General features: G+C 48.2%; 1 protein-coding gene across 1 annotated transcript in view; it reads right to left on the reverse strand.

The window, feature by feature from the left end:
- Positions 1-2,982: 2,982 nt before the first annotated feature.
- Positions 2,983-18,585, reverse strand: part of XKR6 (XK related 6) — a gene marked incomplete at its 5' end in the record, with an annotated part of 167,255 nt that continues 151,652 nt past the window's right edge. Inside the window, 2 exons of the mRNA XM_083432621.1 lie at positions 2,983-4,306; positions 8,816-9,012. Coding sequence (XP_083288747.1) covers positions 3,342-4,306; positions 8,816-9,012 — 1,162 coding nt within the window. The 3' untranslated portion in view covers positions 2,983-3,341. The remainder of the gene's footprint in view (positions 4,307-8,815; positions 9,013-18,585) is intronic.

Genomic DNA, 18,585 nt, shown 5'->3' on the forward strand with positions numbered 1-18,585 from the left:
GTTGTGTAGAAAAAATGGGAAGGAGGAGAACTCTTTGCTCTGGAGCTCCTTTTGAAAGAAAGGTGGAATAGCTTAAGCTTTGTACAAGCAAATCAAGATGGATGATCAATAAAGAGGCAGACTGGAGCAGCCTAGGGTTAAGAAACCTAAGAAACTCTAGGCAGATGGCCGTCATTTAATAATATTTTAGGAAGCTGCGCCTTACATCCCTCCCCCCCCCATGGGTGAAACAGGGAGAAAATCAAGGCAGTGTTTTATCTGGGGCGAAAACTGGGAGAAAATCATTGCAATGTTTTATCTGGGGCATAAAATGAAGAGACTGTCCTGGCAACTGGAGTGGATGGCAGTGGGAGAGAATAAAATGTAAAACAAGGATGGGAAATACAGGCACAACTTTTCTTATAAAAATATTGTCACGGGACGAACAGCAACATGAAGCCCAGAGGTGCAAGATGCAAAATAATTATTAATTGTCCTGAGACCAGTAAAAATGTGGCTCTTTTTTAAAAAGAGAAAAGAAAAGAAAATGTGCCTGTTTTTGACAATAACACCCTTGAACCTCTTCAGACGTTACACTGAGAAATGTTCAACAATTGAAATAATTAATCATGAGGATAATAATAATAATAATAATAATAATAATAATAATATTGCCCAGACCACAGCAGTGCACATCTCCTTTGTAAAAGTTATTTCTCTGCTCAGGTATATTCAGGTGGGGAAAAACTTTCAGCTTTAAAAACATAAGAATACAAAGTTGGTATGATTGCTTTCAAAACCCTTTCACAAATCATATTTTAAAAAGTGGTTACACATATTTTGCCACAGTTCACGCCCAAGTGCCCCCATGTTGATCTTCTCTTTTGAACGCAATCAATTTTGGGTCTTTGTTGCTGCTGCTGCAATTTTAAACATTTAACAGTATTTCTGAATTATTGTTTTGCTTTTTTAATTTGCACAGATACACGGAAAATGCAGTCATATCCACTGAACTGAAACGAGCTTCTGGTGGGTTGCTTGTGTGCCCCCCCCACCTTTTCCCCTTGGGGGGCTGGAGAGATTGCCCTAGATGAGAGAAGAATTCATTTATAGAAGCAACATTCTTTCAGTGGAAGGTTCGTACGCACTGCCTGCCATTGCGACTCAAATTCAGAGGAGAAAGCAACCAAATGTGAACCTCCTGACATCATCAAACATGTTAAAAACGAAGAGTCTAGCTTTTCAGTTTTCCTGCAAGCCGAGGTCAAAACGTTGAGGTTGGTGGAACTCTACGCTAAGCTGTTATGTTGCTGGATGCTGTCTTCCTTCCTACGGACATACAGGAAAGAGCACCAGGGAAAGAAAACCAGTTCGTTTCTGCAGCTCCCGCAGAAAGCACTATGAGCGAAGCCAAGCAATTCTTGGCTAAACCATCACAACGATTAAACAACAGAAATGTTAAGCACCAAATTTTTGCCGGAAACACTCCAGTGATGAGCTAATCCCCATCCTTCGTTTTTTCATTTTTGTTTTCCTTCTTTAGAAAATAGAAAAACACAAACAAATCACAGAATACCGTTTTAAGATCACTTTAAGGCTGACACGAAACGAGACGCACCGTTACAACGTTCAATTGACGTCTCCCTCTTTAAAGCCTTAAAATGATGCCTGCAGATCAAAGCCCAATTACCAGTCAAAGCTCCAGAACTGTGCCTTTAAATTGACTTTCTTTTTGCTACTATGCTGAGTTTTATTAAGACTGAGAATGATTGGGGGAGGGGAAGGGGAAGCCGTGATGCAACTTAATAAATAAATAAATACTTTTTAAGTTCTGTTATCGTAATCCTCACCGTGGTCGTCATTAGTATTTGGTACTCAGTTTAAGAGTTAAAGGCCATCTTTTCAAAAAAAAAAATTGCTTCCAGAAACAAATCAGAGAAGTTTTTGTTTTGTTTTGTTTTGATCCCAATATCAATTGCAATGAAAATCGAATGAAATAACTTGTTTTGTGGGTGGGGTGGGACTCATTCCCCCCTCCAGCTTTTTTCTGTAGGCAGGTGAGCTGCAGTCTAATAATGCAATGGGTTTCCCATTCAGTTCAATGGAAGAAACTGATGTGCACATGGATTTTTTTAGGGGGCCCATGAGCCAGCTTCTGCCATTTGAGTGAAGTGGGTGCCCGGTCCGCAAGAGAGACTGGCTGAAGACTGCCTGGCTGTATCAATTGGTGGGTCGCGGCACAGCGGGTGCAAGTCAAAAAGTGGATTTTCATTGGCTTGGAAAGAAATAGGATTACACCCTGAGATTCAAGCTCAGTATGGCGAAACATAAAGTATCACCCCCTTCCTCTTCCTCTTCCCCTTCCCCACCCATTAACCCCCCACCCCCCATCAGGAATGCAGTTATAACATTACAAACAGACTGGCCTGCATAAAAGGAACCGAAATACGTTCAATTAAAACAACTCCCATGCCAAATCATAAAACGAACATGGATCCTCTTCAAGTTTAAGCGTGGGCATTTTCACTTTTTTTCTCTTTGCGCCAATCTAATAAGAGCAATTATATTTCCTCTTCATCTGATTTTTGTTTTAAAAAATCTAGTTTCATATATATATATATTTATATACATATATAGACATAACTGTATATGCGCACACCCGTCTTGTAGGTGCGCGCATATGTATATATATATAATTTCTGTCGTTAAAACCGTCAAAGAGCTTTGCATGAGGGAGGTGACAGTACATAATGAAACTCAGCACCTAAGGGCATAAGGCAGTTGTAGGTTTTTTTGTTTGTTTGTTATATATATTTCTTTATTATTAGTATTATTATTATTTTCAATCAGCACCAATCCCTATGATAATGTCCTACACTTGGTGTAAGGTATAAAACTCAGAGGCGGAGCTTGTTTGCTTTACTCCGACCTCTGAAAGCGTGGAAGTTTGAAAATACTGGTTGGTTTTGCGTTGTTGGTTTTTTTGTTTTTTTTCCTTCTTCTTCTCCTGCGCGTAAAAAACAAAAGGAAAGTTTTTCTTTTTGTTTTTACTTACAAAACATCGAGGATCTCTCATTCTCATATATATATATATATATATATATATATATATATATATATATATGAAATTAGTTAAATACATACAGCAACCAGAAAGAAAACTTATTGGAAGGTTAGTTTCATGAGCTGTGTTCATGACCGTAAACATTTAACCCGCCTTTCCCCGCCCCCAATTTCCCTCTTTTAATTCTTTTGTTGTTTGTCTGTGACAGTGTGTGTGTGTGCGTGTGTCGTGTGTGTCTGTGTGTGTGTGTATGTGTGTGTCTGCATGTTTGTATGTGTGCTTGTGTTTAAAGGAGCTTTTAAAGTGAAGATTCGTACTGTAGCAATTCATACAAGAGAGGTCCGTCTCTATATCTAATCCCTACGGCGGTCGGGGTGACGTACTGTAGAATGTTTATAGTCCTTCTTAATCTCCTGTCTACAAAATGGGCGTCCCAAGCCGGGTACCTCTTCCTTGGGATGTCTATCTTAATGAGAGGGCCTTCTGGGTGGTAGGGCCTCCCGGACGGAGTCGAGGGTACCATCGCTCTCACTTGGAAAACTGGCAAGCAAGTCTCAGCCGTGAGTTCCTCCTGTTGCTCCGTGGCCGCTCTGGTGGGCGTTGCCTGGGCCGCCCTGTACCCTGGGGTCTGGGGAGCCATGGGTTCAACGTCAGGGGGCAAAGGAATGCCCCAGAGCAGTTCGGCGCAACAGGAGCTGGCAAAGATCTTAGCTCTTGGCCCCATGGGATGCAGAATGCCGTAGTACAAGAGCATCAGTGCTACCCCGGCGGCGAAGCTAAGAAAGACGCAACAGAGTGCTGGCACAGCGTACGAGTCAGTGGTGTCGGGGTCTCTGTAATAATACCAAAGGAGCGTCAAGGCAGCATTCTCCGTCAAGACTACAGTGTAATAGGCAAACATTCGGTATCGGGTCCGCCCTTCCTTGACATTAAACCAGCAAAAAATGTACACAATTCCTACCACCATGTTGAAGAGAATCTCCTCCCATTTAGACATGCAGAAGTCTGTCCCACCATGGATGATCCAGAAAGCCATGGCGCACCAGTGGACCACCAGAAAGATCCCAAAATAGAGCTGGAAGATGGAAGCAAAGAGGGCGAAAGAGATCACTCTGGATGAGATGGTGAAGAGACGCCAGAAGAGATGGATAAGGGCCCCTCGGTAGCTCATGCTCTTCTTGTCATCCCTAGAGTCCCGGAGAAGCTTATGATACGAGGCTAGCACCCAAGCCAGGGACATCAGGGAGGCGACAGAGGACACACCTGCCGGGAGAACACACACACACACAAACCCACAGAGTTAAACGGGGCAAAAGGGACGCAGCGGCCCACATCATCGTCCCCCGGGGGGCAGGTGTGGAGCATATTTACAATGCGGGTCGGGGTAGCGAGAAAGATCTAGAGGAGGAAGAGAAGAGAGAGTAAAATAAGCAGGACTTCCTACAGGAACATGCCTGCGCTGCAATACATCCAGGCCACCATCTGCATGGATGTGCATGGCGATGAGGCTCACTGTCCACCAACAATTCCCTGGTGGGAGGCTTCTGTGTACAGTGGTACCTTGGTTCTCGAACTTAATCTGTTCTGGGAGTCTGTTCGACTCCCAGAACTGTTCAAAAACTGAGGTGTGGCTTCCGATTGGCTGCCGGAGCTTCCTGCACTCAATTGGAAGCCATGGAAGCCATGTCGGACATTCGGCTTCTGAAAAATGTTCACAAACCAGAATACTCACTTCCGTGTTTGCGGAGTTTGGGAGCCGATTTGTTCAGGAGCCAAGCTGTTCGAGTACCAAGGTACCACCTTGGAGAAAAAAAAGGTAAAGGTACCCCTGCCCGTACGGGCCAGTCTTGACAGACTCTAGGGTTGTGCGCCCATCTCACTCAAGAGGCCAGGGGCCAGCGCTGTCCGGAGACACTTCCGGGTCACGTGGCCAGCGTGACATCGCTGCTCTGGCGAGCCAGAGCCGCACGCGGAAACGCCGTTTACCTTCCCGCTAGTAAGCGGTCCCTATTTATATACTTGCACCCGGGAGTGCTTTCGAACTGCTAGGTTGGCAGGCGCTGGGACCGAACAACGGGAGCACACCCCGCTGCGGGGATTCGAACCGCCGACCTTTCGATCGGCAAGCCCTAGGCGCTGAGGCTTTTACCCACAGCGCCACCCGCGTCCCTTACCACCTTGGAGAAACTAACCCACTAACTCCGGGTTCTAAAGAGGGGACGTGGACCCATTGGACTGTTATTGTTGTTGTTCTTAAGCTTATTTAACAACTCAGTCACATGGGTGGCAAATTCCATCAGAATATGATTTCATCTGCCACTATATGATTATATGAGTTTTTGATGTGCTGTTTATGTCTTATCTTAGAAGACTGCCATATTGCCTCTTTTGTGCAAGTTTCTTTCAATACTTATTTATATATATCTTTTGTCTCCTTATCTTTACACCTGACCATGCTCAATTGCTCTCGGCTATCTTTGAATTGTTGGAAAACTGTGCTAGTTTTGTTTGCTAATGAAATAATAGCAATGATTTTAAAAACTGATCATGGTACTGTGAAATCAGAAGGGACCAGGTCAATTAAAACTGCCCATGAACAGGTGAAGCCTATGAGCTGCATCTCGCTTGCCAGGTCTTTCTGCTGCAGACTCGTTGACATGACAGCTCACTTTCTAGGAGTTCATGAGTAAAAAGCTTGGCTGGGATATAAGAACTGGTGGTCTGAATATGGCTCATTGGCTCATATGGCTGAATATGGCTCATTCTATAGGTAAAGGTAAAGGACCCCGGACGGTTAAGTCCAGTCAAAGGCGACTATGGGGTTGTGGCACTCATCTCGCTTTCAGGCTGAGGGAGCCGGCGTTTGTCCACAGACAGCTTTCTGGGTCATGTGGCCAGCAGGACTAAACTGCTTCTGGCGCAACAGGACACTGACGGAAACCAGAGCACACAGAAACACCGTTTACCTTCCCACCACAGCGGTACCTATTTATCTACTTGCACTGGTGTGCTTTCAAACTGCCAGATTGGCAGGAGCTGGGACAGAGCAATGGGAGCTCACCCTGTCACGGGGATTCAAACTGCTGACCTTCTGACTGGCAAGTGCAAGAGGCTCAGTGGTTTAGACCACAGCGCTACTCGCATCCCTGGACTTCTATAACCCTTCCCTAATCTAGGCTGATAGCTCAGCCTGAAGCATCCATTGTCAGAAGCTCCCAATATTTGAAGCATCTGTTGTCAGAAGACCTAGGAAGGTGGGGATTGTGCAACATTTGACATGACTGATGATGTCTGGAAGGCCACCTTAAATTGGCTTCTCTACTCTGGTGTTCTGATTATTCCCAGCAAAGCTCTAAGACAGGGGTTGCTAATGTGGTGCCCAGGGGTGTTCATTCTGTTGCAGTCCAAAGCTCCTGGTAACTAAATTCATATTCCTCCGAAATGGCCTTTGCAAGGTGTGGCCCATCTGCTCATGCAGAGCACTCCACAAGTACACAGAGAAGCTGCAGTCAAGCAATTGCTCTGTCAAGTCTAGCATGGCTGTTGTCTATTTGGGAAGCTTCTAAATCACCTGTTAAAGGTAAAGGGACCCCTGACCATTAGGTCCAGTCGTGGCTGACTCTGGGGTTGTGGCGCTCATCTCGCTTTATTGGCCGAGGGAGCTGGTGTACAGCTTCCGGGCCATGTGGCCAGCATGACTAAGCTGCTTCTGGCGAACCAGAGCAGCGCACAGAAACGCCATTTACCTTCCCGCCCGAGCGGTACCTATTTATCTACTTGCATGTTGATGTGCTTTCGAACTGCTAGGTTGGCAGGAGCAGGGACTGAGCAACGGGAGCTCACTCCGTCGCAGGGATTCGAACCACTGACCTTCTGATCGGCAAGCCCTAGGCCTTGTGGTTTAACCCACAGCGCCACCCGTGTCCCTTTAAATCACCTGTTACCTGACCCTTTTAAACTGGACATGTCTAGGATTGAACCTAGGACCTTCTGCAAGCAAAGATAGGCCCTCTAGCATTGAATGGTAGAAGAACAGGTTCCCACTAGACCCCCCTGGCAGACTCACGAGGGACTGCCCCTAAAGAGCATTGCTCCTTCAATCTTCATCAGTAAAAATTTCTGGAGGAATCACAGAAGGGACCACAAGGATCATCTAGTCCGACCCCCTGCAATGCAGGAATCTTTCGCCCAACATGAGGCTCCAACCCATGACCCTGAGATTAAGAGACTCGTCCTCTACTGACTGAGCTACGGAGGAACACAATCTCTGACTTCGCACAGATGTGAGTGTGATTTATGGCTTGCGTGTGAAAGAGCGGTATGTGCGTGCATGCACACAAATTTTGGTCTGCTGCTGGCTAGCACCAACAAAATTAAAAGGGTAATTTGATAATGATACTAGTGCAAAATGTGAAGGGAGTAATGCTAAGATTGGAAGGCAGCAAGTGGAGGCAGAGGGCCAAAGACAGGCATCCTCATCCTTCTTCCTGCTGATTTCTACAAGGGCAGCATTGAGACTATGCCAGCGGGCAGTGCCAACCCCTGGAATAGTTGTAAGAAGGCAGGCAGGTGGGAGCTAGCTGAGGACAGATGGAAGTTGGTGGGGCAGTGCCCCATTCACTCTAATGGTCCATCATCCACTGAACTCCATCAGATTTAGCTACAGTACAATCTCCTCCCTTATGTAATGGTATCATTGCCGTCGGTTACATTGACTGTGGTTTTCCAAGTCTTGAGTATGCTTCTGACCCATGGTTCCCAAAGCCATGGCACTAGGATCACCAGCCGGGTGGTGGTGGCAGTGCTTAGGGGCAAGGGGGCGGCTGTGGGGTGGCGGCGGCACTGGACTTGCCAATGAATATCAGACTTTGAACAACTGGTATCACTGGATCAAGTCAATCAATCTCATTGAAATACCGTATTTTTCGCTCTATAAGACGCACTTTTCCCCCTTCAAAAATTAAGGGGAAATGTGTGTGCGTCTTATGGAGCGAATGCAGGCTACTTTGCTTCAGGGATAGCCACCTGAAGCCTCCGGAGCGCAGCAGGAGCTCCGGAGCGCAGCAGGAGCTCCCGCTGCGCTCCGGAGGCTTCGGGTTGCCTTCACTGAAGCCTGGAGAGCGAGAGGGGTCAGTGTGCAAAAATCTCTCTTGCTCTCCTGGCTTCGCTTCGCTGGAGAGGCGCTGCACAGCTTTCCCTCTCTGCGCAGCGCCCCTTCAGCGAAGTGGGAGGAGAAATGGAAGGGGCAGAGAGGGGGAGATTTTTTTCTTTCTTGTTCTCCCCCTCTAAAACAAGGTGCGTCCTATGGTCGGGTGCATCCTATAGAGCAAAAAATACCACAATTAAACAAAACAAGTTTCAACTGGGTTTTGCACCAATTAATTGTCGCTGTTTTGAATTTTATCGTGTTATCAGTGGGTCGTGAAAACCGCTCATCTGAATAATGCTTTCTGTAGGGCAGGGTAAGGGGCAATGGGGAGGAGTTTATGGAACCGAGGAGACAGTGGCTTCGAAAGGTTTGGTAACTGGAGCCCAGAGCCACACTGAAAGTGGGCAATGGGCACAGCATTTGTGCCTCAATTGGCCCATCTCCCACAGGAAACACATCGAGCGGGAATGGGCAGAGTTTTTGCCACACAGAAGGCAGGGCTTCGTTTGCTATCGTGTTCTAGGGCCTGGCGATGGATCAAGGGGAGTAGTCACTGCTGACATGGAGGTGTATCCCCCCTCCCCGTACACAGTGTCTCCCCCCACCCAGGTGGGGCAACTTACATGGTAAGGTTTCTGCACGGTTCTTTTGGATCATTATGCAGAGCTGTAGCACCAATTGTGGGGCGCTCTCGAGGAAAGTCTCCAAGAGGCGCAACATGTTGACGTCTGCATACTCGTACATCATAGCCCAGTAAAAGCGCCGCTGGTGTTCCTTTTGCCGCTGGCTTTGGATCCCCAGGTACATGGTTCGGATATACCTGGAGACAAGGGGAGGAAGAAGGGAGGGAGAAGGTGAGCTCGGGACCAAAGGACATCATCATCATCATCATTTATCATTTATACCCGGCTGATTTTGCTGGGTCTCCCCTAGCCACTCTGGACGGCTTCCAACAAAATATTAAAATACAATAGTCCTCCAGATATTAAAAGCTTCCCTAAACAGGGCTGCCTTCAGATGTCTCCTAAAAGTCTGGTAGTTGGTTTTTCCTTTGACATCTACTGGGAGGGTGTTCCACAGGGCGGGCGCCACCACCGAGAAGGCCCTCTGCCTGGTTCCCTGTCACCTCACTTCTCACAGGGAGGGAACTGCTAGAAGGCCCTCGGAAGAGCATGTTCATAGCCTGGGAGTGCTTCTGGACCCATCTTTGCCACTCGAAGCCCAGGTGACCTGTATGCATGCTCTCATTTGCTTAAAACATTGCTAAGTGTCCTGGAGTTTCAAAGAAGGAAGCGGGAAATAAAATGAATGGATGAATAGAAATAGAGGGCCTCTGATCAGTGGTGGAGCATCTGCTATGCATATAGAAATTCCCAGGCTCAATCCAGCAGAATCTGCCGCTACACCTAGAAATAGCCAGCCCAATTTGAAACCCACTTGCACGCTTGCTAAATTTCGTTAGGGCCAGTGGAAACTGTGCAAAAACTCATCCCAGTGCTATTCCTTATTACCATCGCAATGATCCCATATGTGAGATTGCGGGGAAGTAATGACGGTGCCTCTAAGATGGGACTGATACGGGGAAGAGCAGGCAGGAGCTATCAAATTGGCTGCCCTTAAGAAAGGTTCCGAAAAGCACACAGAAATTTTTTAATAGCTGGATTCCTGCAATTCCCTGCGTTAGACAAATGTTTGGGCTCAAAGGTTCAGAAGTAGAATCTTTGTTATTATGAAATACTAAGAGGAATAGTACGTATGTATGGATTGCATTTCTACCCCAGCTTTTTCTCAAAGGGCTCAAGGTGGTATACATTGTCCACCCCTCCTCGTTCAATTTCCTAAACAACCCTGTGGGGTAGGTTAGACTGAGAGGCTATGACTGGCACAAGGTCACCTAGTGAGTAAAGATTTGAACCCAGATCTCTCCCAGGTCCTAGCCTGATGCTCTAACCACTATACCGCACCAGCCTAATTCCATGTTTTCCTGATAAATGAATAACTGTTCACCTTATATGCTAGGAGTAAAGGTAAAGGTAAAGGTACCCCTGCCCGTTTGGGCCAGTCTTGCCAGACTCTAGGGTTGTGCGCTCATCTCACTCTATAGGCCGGGAGCCAGCGCTGTCCGCAGACACTTCCGGGTCACATGGCCAGCGTGACAAGCTGCATCTGGTGAGCCAGTGCAGCACACGGAACGCCGTTCACCTTCCCGCTGGTAAGCGGTCCCTATTTATCTACTTGCACCCGGGGGTGCTTTCGAACTGCTAGGTTGGCAGGCGCTGGGACCGAACGATGGGAGCGCACCCCGCCGCGGGGATTCGAACCGCCGACCATGCGATCGGCAAGTCCTAGGCATTGAGGTTTTACCCACAGCACCACCCGCTGTGTTTCTGCCTGATATATACACATTTTTTTTTTGCAAACTGATTTCCCCTAATATTGCATGCAGATTACAATGCCCATGATCTTTTTTGGGGGGGAAGGTTTGACTGTTTAAAATGATATGTAAAAGGTAAAGGTAAAGAGACCCCTGACCATTAGATCCAGTCGCAGACAACTCTGGGGTTGCGGTGCTCATCTCGCTTTATTGGCCGAGGGAGCCAGCGTACAGCTTCCAGGTCATGTGGCCAGCATGACTAAGCCGCTTCTGGCGAACCAGAGCAGCGCACGGAAATGCCGTTTACCTTCCCGCCGGAGCGGTACCTATTTATCTACTTGCGCTGGTATGCTTTGGAACTGCTAGGTTGGCAGGAGCAGGGACCGAGCAACGGGAGCTCACCCCGTTGCGGGGATTCGAACCACCGACCTCCTGATCGGCAAGTCCTAGGCTCTGTGGTTTAACCCACAGTGCCACCCACATCCCCATAAATGATATGAGACTGCTTCAAATGCACAGAGTGGATGTAGTCTATTTTATGTGGGCATTCTAGGGAGTACAGCTGAGCCAGGAGACTAGAGGAAGCTTTGGGCTCTTGCAAGCAGACATGATGTCTTTTTTTAAAAAAGAAAGTTTTAAAAACAAGTGGGGGAAGACCCCTGAAGTACCTGCAAAGTTAAAGCAAACAGGAAACCCTGCACATCCCGAAAATTTCAGGGAAATCTCTTCTGACGTCATAAAAATCACTGCCCTTTCACAGGGCACACAAAAAAATCAAGGTGGTTTTCGACCTCCATTTAATATGGGGCAGCGTCTTACGGTACTATATTTTCATCGGTGAAATGCTGCAGAACATGCAAAGCACGCCCCATATTTCTCTGCCTTGATACTGAATATTCGGTATTGTGTCCAAATAGAATCATCCCTGATGTTTTGAAAACAGCTGCAGTAGAGCAGCTGCAAAACAAAGCCTACTTTGGAGGAGGCTGAAGTGGGAGAGAGGAGGAGCTGGTTTGTGGAGCGTTCCCTCACAAACAGGAAATGACTCAGATTTTCCGCAAGGTGGCGATCTGATCTAATCAAAGAGGGCATTCAGAAATGTAGATGGAGAGAGAGAGAGAGAGAGAGAGAGACGGTGGCTTGGGTGAAAACTCATTTTCTTAAATTCCGCTTTCACGCTGCACTGAATTTTCATGAGGTTTGATTTTCGCTGTGGAAGTTGCCGCGATGGAGTAGTGGCTGTGCTGGTGGGGGGGAAGGAAGGAATCACTGCAAATTGCCACCCCCAAACCTTCCCCCCCCCCACTCCTGCATTCATTTCATGTGTTTGTTCACAGCCAGTCACCCTCCCCCATCCCCCACATCTGCTGCTGTTCAGGTTCCACGCTTCAGAAAACACAACCCAAACCTGAAAAGGGCATTTTAAATGGCTCCATCCCTGCTAATCGGGGAACGTACTGTGACCGTGATGACATCATTGTGCCACACAGGCAATCAGTTTTGGTTCTGTGACATCACTGAGAGCAAACCAAGAGGAGAAGAGGGAGAGGGGACGTTGTGCTGTAATGCTGTTTTCGTGGTTTCACCCACCTATCCATACACAAGAGAAGAGCCTGCTGGATGAGGCCAATGGCCCATGTAGCCCAGCATCCTGTTCTCGCAGTTGACAACCAGATCCCTGTGGGAAACCTGTAATCAAGATTTGAGCACAAGAGAAACTCGCCTCTCCTGTGATTTCCAACAACTGGTCTACAGAAGCATTGCTGCAGCTCTAATAATAATAATAATAATAATAATAATAATTTATTATTTAAACCCCACCCATCTGGCTGGGTTTCCCCAGCCACTCTGGGCGGCTTCCAACAAAGTATTAAAATACAGTGGTCTGTTAAACATTAAAAGCTCCCCTAAACAAGGCTGCCTTCAGATGTCTTCTAAAAGTCTGGTAATTGTTCTTCTTCCTCTTTGACATCTGGTGGGAGGGCGTTCCACAGGGCGGGTGCCACCACCGAGAAGGCCCTCTGCCTGGTTCCCTGTAACCTCACTTCTCACAGGGAGGGAACCACCAGAAGGCCCTTAGCGTTAGATCTCAGTGTCGGGGCAGAACGATGGGGGTGGAGGTGCTCCTTCAGGTATACTGGACTGAGGCCGTTTAGGGCTTTAAAGGTCAGCAGCAACACTTTGAATTGTGCTCGGAAACGTTCTGGTCACCAATGGTGGAGGCAGAGCACAGCCACCGTGGCTAGTAGCCATTGCCAAGCCATGAATTTGCCCAATCCTCTTTTAAAGCCATCTAAGCAGGTGACCGCGGGATACGGGTGGTGCTGTGGGTTAAACCACAGAGCCTAGGACTTGTCAATCAGAAGGTTGGCGGTTTGAATCCCCATGACGGGGTGAGCTCCCATTGCTCGGTCCCTGCTCCTGCCAACCTAGCAGTTTGAAAGCATGTCAAAGTGCAAGTAGATAAATAGGTACCACTCCGGCGGGAAGGTAAACGGCGTTTCCGTGCGCTGCTCTGGTTTGCCAGAAGCGGCTTAGTCTTGCTGGCCACATGACCTGGAAGCTGTACACCAGCTCCGTCGGCCAATAAAGCGAGATGAGCACCGCAACCCCAGAGTCGTCCACGACTGGACCTAATGGTCTGGGGTCCCTTTACCTTTTAAAGCTGGTGGTCACCACCGTCTCTTGTGGAAGCCAGTAGCTAGCTGCTCAGGTGCCCGGTGCGGTGCATGTGTCCAGCAGCTGGGGGGTGGGCGAGCTGCCCATGGGGGTGGGATGTGCTGCATGGAGCCTCTCCACTGCCCCCCCCCCAGGTGTAGGGCAGCTGAGGAAGAGGTGGAGGGCAGATGCAAGTCCCACACTGCCATTTCAGGCAGCGCGGAGCCTGCATTCACCCAAGCCACCACGTCACTCTCAGGAGAGATGTGTGGCTTGGGTACACTGAAAATCCCATGGTGAGTGCCGGCACCCGTGGTGTGGTGCCCAGTGCCAGCCGCATTTCGTTACATTTGTTGACTGAACTAAAAAGTTCCATGAGCCCAATTTTGTTTTTTTAAACTCATATTTTTGTAATTTTGTCACCCCCCTCAGTGATGACACCCAGGGCAGCACGCATACACCGCACCCCCTTCCTCTGCCACTGGTGGAAGCATGTTCCATGGTTTAACTATGTGGTGTGTGGAATGCGTCTTGTGGGAGGGAGTTCCACAGAGCTGAGCCCACAACATGCAAGGCATGCTTCCTCATGGACAGGAGTCGTGCTTCTGGCTCATAGGGAAACACGAATACAGTGGTACCTTGGGTTAAGTACTTAATTTGTTCCGGAGGTCCATTCTTAACCTGAAACTGTTCTTAACCTGAAGCACCACTTTAGCTAATGGGGCCTCCTGCTGCTGCCACTGCGCCACCACCGCATGATTTCTGTTCTTATCCTGAAGCAAAGTTCTTAACCCGAGGTACTATTTCTGGGTTAGCAGAGTCTGTAACCTAAAGCGTATGTAACCTGAAGCATATGTAACCTTAGGTACCACTGTAGCGCTTCCCTAGATGATCTTAGGGATGGACTTGGTATGCACCGGGTAAGGTACTCCTTAAGGTATCCTGTGCCTGAGTTATTCAGCGCTTTGCACACACTTGTGCAAGAACCCCAAACTTGTCCTGGCAAAAGACAGGAAGCTGGTGCAAGCCCCTTTAACACCAACATCATGTATGGGGGACTTGCTATTGCTGCTGGAGTTTCAGAAACGCTTGCAGCACCTTTTGCAAAGCGCCGCAAACCCTTGCTAAAAGCGGGAGTACATTTCACGAAGGGTCGGCACCCCCACCCCCGTTCAATAACCCTGCCCCAGTTTGGGCTCAGCGTTTGGTAGTGCAAAGGCCCTGCAGCCACAGGCTTGCTACATTATAATAACCAGGCAATGAACGCCAGATTGATGACCTCCGAGCAAATTCGCACAGGCCTCTCGTTGCACAGTTGAACTATAAATCAAATTGGATAAAGATAATGATATTTGCAGAGCCGCTGGCCAGGTCTGATGGCTCTGGCTATCAGAGCACCATGGTTGCTTGAGCAGCAACGGACTTGGAGGGGCAGGGGCCTGATCTTAAGCTTCTCTCTGAGAAGTCTTTCTCGGCATGCAGTGAATCGCTGGAGCACTTTGGGGGCTAGCATTTATTAGCATGTTGGAAGATGGAGGACAAAGAAAAGGGTGGCCTTCTCCATGCAGCAAATCTTGTTAAACTATGGAACTCACTCCGGCAGAAAGCAACCAATGTGGATGATGTAAAAGCTTAGCGAAACCAAAAGAGACAGCCAATCAGGTCGGCGGTTCGAATCCCCGCGAGGGGGTGAATTCCCGTTGCTCAGTCCCAGCTCTCGCCAACCTAGCAATTCGAAAGCACGTCAAAGTGCAAGTAGATAAATAGGTAGCACTCAGGCGGGAAGGTAAACGGTGTTTCCGTGCGCTGCTCTGGTTCACCAGAAGCGGCTTAGTCATGCTGGCCGCATGACTCGGAAGCTGTACGCCGGCTCCCTCAGCTAATAAAGCGAGGAGTGTCGCAACCCCAGAGTCGGTCACAACTGGACCTAATGGTCAGGGGTCCCTTTACCTTTACCTTTATGAACTGCCTGCCAACCTAGCAGTTCGGAAGCACAAAGTGCAAGTAGATAAATAGGTACCACTCCAGTGGAAAGATGAACTGTGTTTCCGTGCGCTGCTCTGGTTCGCCAGAAGCGGCTTAGTCCTGCTGGCCGCATGACCTGGAAGCTGTACGCCGGCTCCTTCGGCCAATAAAGCGAGATGAGCGCCACAACCGCATAGTCGGTCACAACTGGAACTAATGGTCAGGGGTCCCTTTACCTTTTTATGCACAGGAACTAGACCTTCTGGTGCCTTTTGGGTCATTGAAATGGGCTAAACTTCTGTCCCAGTGACAATGGGTGTAGCCAGACGTAACTGCTGAAACCTACAAGGTCTTCAATGTCACCAGCCAAACCACTTTGCAGCCCTCTTCTTAAAAGTACATTTGGCTAGGAAAGCGAATGGGCGGGAGATGAGGAGATTTCGCCCCTCCCATATCCAAGAATCTCCTGAGGAGTCTGCTGATTCTGCAGAGAGGAGGAGGCATGTTCGGCTCTCTACTTATTCTGCTCCAGCACCACATCAAAGAGTCGGTCAGTGAGTCGGTCAGTCAGTCAGTCAGTGTTAGAGAGAGATTGTGTGTTTAGATAAGGTTGCTGCTAAGAGCAGCTGCAGGCACTCAGTGCCGTTCAGCATTCTTTATGCTTAGACCTATTTAGCTCTGTATATAGTTGTAGTTATAGAATAAAGAGAATATTCTACAGAGCTGCTCTCCGAGTTGTTTATATACTCTGCTAGACTCTGCTGTGTGGGACGCGGGTGGTGCTGTGGGTAAAAGCCTCAGCGCCTAGGGCTTGCTGATCGTGCGCTCCCGTTGTTCGGTCCCAGCGCCTGCCAACCTAGCAGTTCGAAAGCACTCCCGGGTGCAAGTAGATAAATAGGGACCGCTTACTAGCGGGAAGGTAAACAGCGTTTCCGTGTGCAGCTCCGGCTCGCCAGAGCAGCGATGTCACGCTGGCCATGTGACCCGGAAGTGTCTCTGGACAGCGCTGGCCCCAGGCCTCTTTGAGTGAGATGGGCGCACAACCCTAGAGTCTGTCAAGACTGGCCCGTACGGGCAGGGGTACCTTTACCTTTTAGACTCTGCTGTACTCTGCTGTGCGATGACTGTCTACTTGTGGAAGTGAATCCGGTGCTCACAACTCTAAGCTGTGAGTCCACAGCACTTTGACCTGTTCCTGTGCAGAAGGTGGTCTCTGGAAGTGCTACCCAGCTCACCTAGCCCAGTCGGGCTGAAGTGGATGAGTCCAGTTAGTGGCGCTGGCTCAAGGGCGATGCTGACAGGAGACACACAGGAGTTCCACCAGCCTCAATCCTTCTGAGCTTTTTTCCAGGAGAAGTTTCTCTGGGAGTTCTCCACGAAAGCTCGGGAAAACTGAGCTAATTACAAGGCGAGCCGTGGGGAGCTTGTAGATGATCAGTCTCTTAGCAACTACGCTACAGAAGCTCTCGAACAAAGCCAGGGACATGGGATTTCAGAAGGTAGGGGAGGCTTGCAGAAGAGGGAGAGCAAAAGAGAAAAGGACACCAGAATCCCGAAGAACATAATGTAAGACATAAGAAGAACCTGCTGGATGAGGCCAATGGTCCTTCTGGTCCAGCATCCTATTGTCACAGTGGCTGGCCAGATGTCCAACGCTGCAACAGGACCCAAAGGCAACAGCACTGTCCCCTTTAGTGGTTTCTAGCAACTGGTATTCAATAGCATTACTGCCTTTGACCATGGAGGCTAAGCATAGGCATTGTGGGTAGTAGTAGTAGTAGTAGTTGTAGGAAGAAGAAGAAGAAAAAGAAGAAGAAGAAGAAGAAGAAGAAGAAGAAGAAGAAGAAGAAGAAGAAGAAGAAGAAGTGGAAGAAGAAGTGAGAGCTGGACCATAAAGAAGGCTGATCGCTGAAGAATTGATGCTTTTGAATTCTGGTGCTGGAGGAGACTCTTGAGAGTCCCATGGACTGCAAGAAGATCAAACCGATCCATTCTGAAGGAAATCAGCCCTGAGTGCTCACTGGAAGGACAGATCCTGGAGCTGAGGCTCCAAGACTTTGGCCACCTCATGAGAAGAGAAGACTCCCTGGAAAAGACCCTGATGTTGGGAAAGATGGAGGGCACAAAGAGAAGGGGGCGACAGAGGATGAGATGGTTGGACAGTGTTCTCAAAGCTACCAGCATGAGTTTGACCAAACTGCGGGAGGCAGTGGAAGACAGGAGTGCCTGGCGTGCTCTGGTCCAGGGGGTCACAAAGAGGCGGACATGACTAAACGACTAAACATTTTGTACCCGGCCCATCTGACTGGGTTACCCCTGTCATTCCGGGAAGCCAACCCCCAAAATATAAAAGCATCATGAAACACCAAACATTAGAAACGTATCTACACAGGGAACCAGGCAGAGGGCCTTCTCGGTAGTGGCACCTGCCCTGTGGAATGCCCTCCCACCAGATATCAAAGAGAAAAACAACTACCAGACTTTTAGAAGACATCTGAAGGCAGCCCTGTTTAGGGAAGCTTTTAATGTTTAATAGGTTATTGTATTTTAATATTTTGTTGGAAGCCGCCCAGAATATTATTGTTATTATTATTATTATTAAGCTTTCAAAATTTTGATTTCCCCTCTTCAGCTACAAACACTTGCAGTCTGAAGTGGTACAGTCCCTCTCACCTGCCTCCAGACCGTACCACTTCACTCTGCTACTTGCGTAAGTCCAGCTTTTCAGGAGGAGATTTTTTGCATTATGATTCCTGCTTCCGTTTGCACTTGGGTTAATTAATGGCTGATTAACTCGAGTTAGTGAACGCGCTTCTAAATGTGAGCTAACCTTGTTCCTCAGCAGTTTGCAGGGAATGGCAAATGTCCATGTCCCGGAACAAATGTTTGCGGAATGTCTAGACTCGCCTTGACAAATGTGCGGGTAAACTCAAGTGGATTGGTTGGCAATCAATGAGAGAGGAAAAACTGGAGGGGAGCTCAGAGCCAGGACTGAAGGAGAAGGAAACCCAGAAAGCTGTCTCCAATTCTGGCCATCCGTAGTGAGATACGATGCAATACAATACGATAATCTTTACTGTCATTGTCCCATACAGAACAACAAAATTGAAATATCTACATAAGACATTCAAAAACCAACAAGTCTGCTATCCCAGCTATCCCAACCTGATTAGCCCCCTAAAAACTCTGATACCCCATTTTTAAATACAATATACTCCCATAGAAACTCCTTAAAGGTAAAGATAAGGGGACCCCTGACCATTAGGTCCAGTCATGACCGACTCTGGGGTTGCGGCACTCATCTCGCTTTATTGACCGAGGGAGCCGGCGTACAGGTTCCGGGTCAGTGAAAGCAGCAATCCCTCTTGCTGTTCTGGCTTCTGGGATAGCTGTGCA

This window comes from Podarcis tiliguerta (genome assembly GCF_965153285.1).
Source record: "Podarcis tiliguerta genome assembly, chromosome: 3".
Lineage (NCBI taxonomy): Eukaryota > Metazoa > Chordata > Lepidosauria > Squamata > Lacertidae > Podarcis > Podarcis tiliguerta.